Here is a 4,720-nt window from a genome sequence, read left to right on the forward strand (position 1 = left end):
GCACATTGGTACAATTCCCTGCTACCACCGTTCTTCCAGTCCTTCCAAGCCTGTTTCTTTTGTCTAATAGCCCTGTCTACCTCCTTGTTCCACCACCACGTTACTCTGGGTTGGGAGGGGACCTTACACCACCCACAAATCTGGTCGGTGGCTTTCAACAGGTTGTCCCGCAGAAATCTCCAAAAAGACAAAAAATTAATGGACCACGGATTCCTCTGCTTTTAATGAGAGGAAAATGTTAACCTTCATGTCTAAATTTGATTGATCAAGATAGGGGCAATAACTCTGAAGCCTCATTTAATTTAAAGATTGAGAAGATAGATGGTGGGTGATGATAGTCATAAGAAAGGTTTCAAATTTTGGTACAAGGCCAGCAAGGAGGAGGCAAGTCAATTGTATCGACCCCAGGGCTCAACTGGTACTTATTTTATCAACACCAAAAGGAATACAGGCGAAGTCGACTTTGGTGGAATTTGAACTCAGAACAAAAGGACAGACAAAATGCCACTAAGCGTTTTGCCCAGAATGCTAACAATTCTGCCAGCTCGGTGCCTTCTCATGATAGCTGGAATTGAGATTGATATAGAACAATGTCTGGCCACAAGAGCTTAACTCTATTGGAAGCTTGCATAGTACATCAACATACCTCTCTCTCTGGTATTTATTTACGTATGATAACATAGCGGCTAACATCTAGCCTTCGGCCGTTTGGACCCTGTTGTGTCCACCACCCTGATTGGCTCTTATTTGCGCGGCATTTGTCTCCAGTTCTGTCTCGCGCCAGGGTGCATACTGACCAATTGTGGCCTTCTGTTCTTGTTTTTTTTTATGAAATATTTTGAGAGATAGAAATATGCACACACACACACACACACAAATGCATAAAATATAAAAATAAAACAAAAATAATTACCAATACAAGTTCTCTTCTAACATTTTCTGCATGGCCCTAGCAATACTTCGTTGTTCATCTGTGAGATGAATGTTAAAGTTAAGGTTGAATTTCTTGTTCAAATACTCAATAATGAACTGGGAGTCACTGACAACTTCTCCATTGTATGTAATCCAAGGTATTTTATGTTTGGGTGACATCTCATAGGTATATTCAACCTGGCAATATATATAACATTAAAATAAGCCATCCCTATCAAGAAATTCTTATTATAAAGACTGACCTCTGAACTCTTTGACCCAATGAACTCTTATGCACAAATGTACACACACACACATACACACACACACACACACCACACACATCTGTATTTACTTACATATCTAAATAATTGATGGTTGAAGAATTTTATTGAACCTAAAAATCTAGTAAACTGAAGCCAGAACAATTTTTATTTATCTTTTGCATATCTTTTACTTAGAAAAGAAGAAACAGAATGTGGAAGCCTTACCTGATAGGGTAACTTGGCCATGCGGAGAAAAGTTTCAAGCTTTATAGCAAAAGGAGAAAGGTTTGGTGCTTGACATACTCTTGGAAACTGGTGCAATATGATCACATTTTCAGGGTAAATTTTCTTCCTTTAAATAAAGGTTTATTATTTCAGCATCAGTTAAAAGTATACACTATGAGACATTGGCAAAACATCCTAGTACTAATGTGTGTGTGTATATGTATTTATATATATGAAGTAATTCCCTTTGGAGTGGTGGGTATCAAAGCAGGTAAAGCTATAAATAAAGGTTTCAATTTTGGCACAAAGCAAGCAATTTCAGGTGAGGGTGTAAATCTATTAGATCATCCTCAGAACTCAACTGGTACCTATTTTATCATTCTCTTTTGCCAAACCGCTAAGTTACAAAGATGTAAACACAGTAACACTGTCAAGCAGTGGTGGGGGACAAACACACACACAAGACAGGCTTCTTTCAGTTAACATCTACCAAATCCACTCACAAGGCTTTGGTTGACTTGAGGCTATAGTAGAAGACATGTACCTAAGGTGCCATGCAGTGGGACTGAATCTGGAAATATTACTTTACATGGAAACAGGTGAGGGTTGACAACAAGAATGACATCCAGCTGTAGAAAATCTTCCTTAATGAAATCTGTCTGACTTATGCAAGCATGGAAATGCAAATGTTAAAACAATCATAATGATAACATAGACAGACACACAGATTCTATATAGATCCTGTCATAACCACTTTCATTTGTTAAAAAATGTCATAGGTGATAATGTGTGAGAGCAAAAGAGATGAAAACAACATTCCATATTCAAGCAACATATCTTTATATGCTTATATTTGTATTTCACTTTTAACTGTAAAAGGCAGCCTTTGACGTTTTCTATCCAAAAAGGTTTTTAATTCAATATTTACATGCTATTAGCATTATTTACTTTGAATTCTACAGCTGTAAACAAACATATTTCACATTCACTCAAAATTTCTAAATTCTCTTCACATAAACAACATATATTTATGTTTCTGTTCATCAGTTTGGATCAAAAACGTTGAGGGAAAGTTATAGAGTACAATACTGTAATGTCAGCATCTCAACTGAAAATGAGAGCTTTCACAGTAATACAATTTTGCTGCAAAATCACAACACCTCCAAGTTTATACGACAGCATAATTTTAATAGGACAACTCATGCAAAAATAAAAAAATAAAAAAAAAACAAACAACATTTAATGAGTTTTTTTTCATCTTCCATTTTCAGTGTGAAAATTATAAATTTCATTACATTTAACAAATTTTAATTTAGATTTATTTGAAATAGTGAGGAAATGCCACTCCCATGCATTTTTACAACACTGCAACCTTGTATGCATGTGTTTGTGTGTATGTATGCACACATGTGTGTACCAATGTTTGTGTATGGGTATGTGTGCGTAATTATATATTCTAATAAAAGGACTAAATCGTAGTTGATAAAAAATGAAAAGGAATAAGCAATATAAATAATACTTTTTCCATCGGAAGATGGTGAAAAGGAGTCCTGATGCAGTGATGAGCCCAACTCCAGCAGCAACGGCCCACTGTGACATAATTTTCTTCCTGTGACAGCAGCTAGATGAAATACCTTCTTGTTTCTCTGAAAAACATTAAGATTATAACTAATTAATTCATGCAAAACTGTGTAAATATATACATTATTGAATTTTTTAACCACAAGTGTTGGGTGTAGGAAAAAAAAAGTTGATGGAAGTGTTTTTGTAACTTACAAACTTAATGTTGTTATTGAAGTATTTTTTTGCATCTATCATAATTCCACGTCGAAATGAAGGAGCACCTCACTACCAACACCTTCATAGTAGCCCCAGAAAGGAACACAGCAAATCTTTGTGTCAAGCTATACTGATCCACTGCCTCAACCTGGGAATCAACAGTCAATTGGAAATGGACCAGTGGCTCCTATAAATACATCATGGGGACTACGACCAGCATCATAACATGTGCTGCCAACACCATCTTCCATGCACCACCATGTGAAAATACATCACAACAACCAACAGTTGGAAAGTTGCTGCTACTACTGGTAACCCAAATGCTGAGCACAGTTTAAGATAAAATAATGAAATCAATGTAACTAGACATTTCTTGAACTGCTTACTTCTGAAGATAGCCACTTGCGCCTTATATATGAAGGTTTTAGTAAAACTTTCTGCATTGTTAGAAGCATTCTTTATTTCCCTTCTCTTTCATTTTTTACTTCATTAATTAGGTATTAATTAAATGAATTTTTTTTAAAGACTAATCTTATGAAATATAACAATAAAAACAACAAATTTCACCTTGAAAACATCATGGATAATTTGTTTGATAAAAGGAAAGAGATTAACAATTATTGTTAAACATAATTATTATTATTATGATTATTATTAAGGTGGCGAGCTGGTAGAATCATTAGAATGCTGGGCAAAATGATTGGCAGCATTTCATCCTTTCGGAATTTGAGTTCAAATTCCACTGAGGTCGACTTTGCCTTTCATCCTTTTGGGGTCAATAAATTAAGTATCAGTGAAACACTGGGGTCAATGTAATCGACTGGTCCCCTCCCTGCAAATTTTAGGATTTGTGCCTTGAGTAGAAAGGATTGTTATTAGTAATACCAGTTATGAGATTCTCTGTTATAATTAATACATTAAATGCCTTTTCCTGTACGAAACATGTAAAAGATTAAGAATTATAAACATATTTTATTACTATTTAGTTCTTGTTATTTTCTGTAGATCTTTAGGCTGCGTCTCTGGTTCAGAGTTTAGCAGGGTTCACAAAAACTTTGTAAATCGAAAGAGATGTAAGTGCATGAGAACGCACAGAGCTGCATTGTTTTTGATGAGAAAAGAAAGAGAGAAGGGTATTTTACTTGAAGTAACATAATATATATTAATTAAGCTCACAAAAATTAATGTTGAATTACTACTGACTAGCTGACCATGTGCTGTCGATACAGACGGCTAATTGTAGTATTTTATATATAGATAGGGTACAAAATAAGGAACATAATAGTCACACATACAAACATTCGCACACTGCCCTTGTGCACACACATACACACATATACTCACACAGAGTTGAAATGCAGATTTTTTTTTTACCCTACCTTTCTCTTATTGGTATTACTTTCTCTCATTCCGGGCTATTATTCTCACTACATCTCCTCCACTGAATTAATATCCTCTCTTTTCCTCCACGTCTGACGTGATTCTGAACATATATATATATATATATATATATATATATATATATATATATATATATA

General features: G+C 34.9%; 1 protein-coding gene across 5 annotated transcripts in view; it reads right to left on the reverse strand.

Annotated features, from left to right (window-relative positions):
* LOC106881964 (failed axon connections homolog) overlaps window positions 1-4,720 on the reverse strand; it is a 17,197-nt gene that overhangs the window by 7,256 nt on the left and 5,221 nt on the right. For 2 of the 5 annotated variants that reach the window (XM_014932512.2, XM_052968559.1), the window contains exons 2-5: window positions 4,162-4,279; window positions 2,923-3,049; window positions 1,404-1,530; window positions 914-1,110 (exon numbers count right to left, since the gene is read on the reverse strand). In XM_014932512.2, the coding sequence (XP_014787998.1) occupies window positions 914-1,110; window positions 1,404-1,530; window positions 2,923-3,002 (404 nt within the window). In that variant the 5' untranslated portion in view covers window positions 3,003-3,049; window positions 4,162-4,279. Of the gene's footprint in view, window positions 1-913; window positions 1,111-1,403; window positions 1,531-2,922; window positions 3,050-4,161; window positions 4,280-4,561; window positions 4,679-4,720 lie in introns of those variants that run through there. The other 3 variants (XM_014932505.2, XM_014932519.2, XM_014932499.2) reach the window with 2 other exon arrangements.

This window comes from Octopus bimaculoides, chromosome 6, assembly GCF_001194135.2.
Source record: "Octopus bimaculoides isolate UCB-OBI-ISO-001 chromosome 6, ASM119413v2, whole genome shotgun sequence".
Lineage (NCBI taxonomy): Eukaryota > Metazoa > Mollusca > Cephalopoda > Octopoda > Octopodidae > Octopus > Octopus bimaculoides.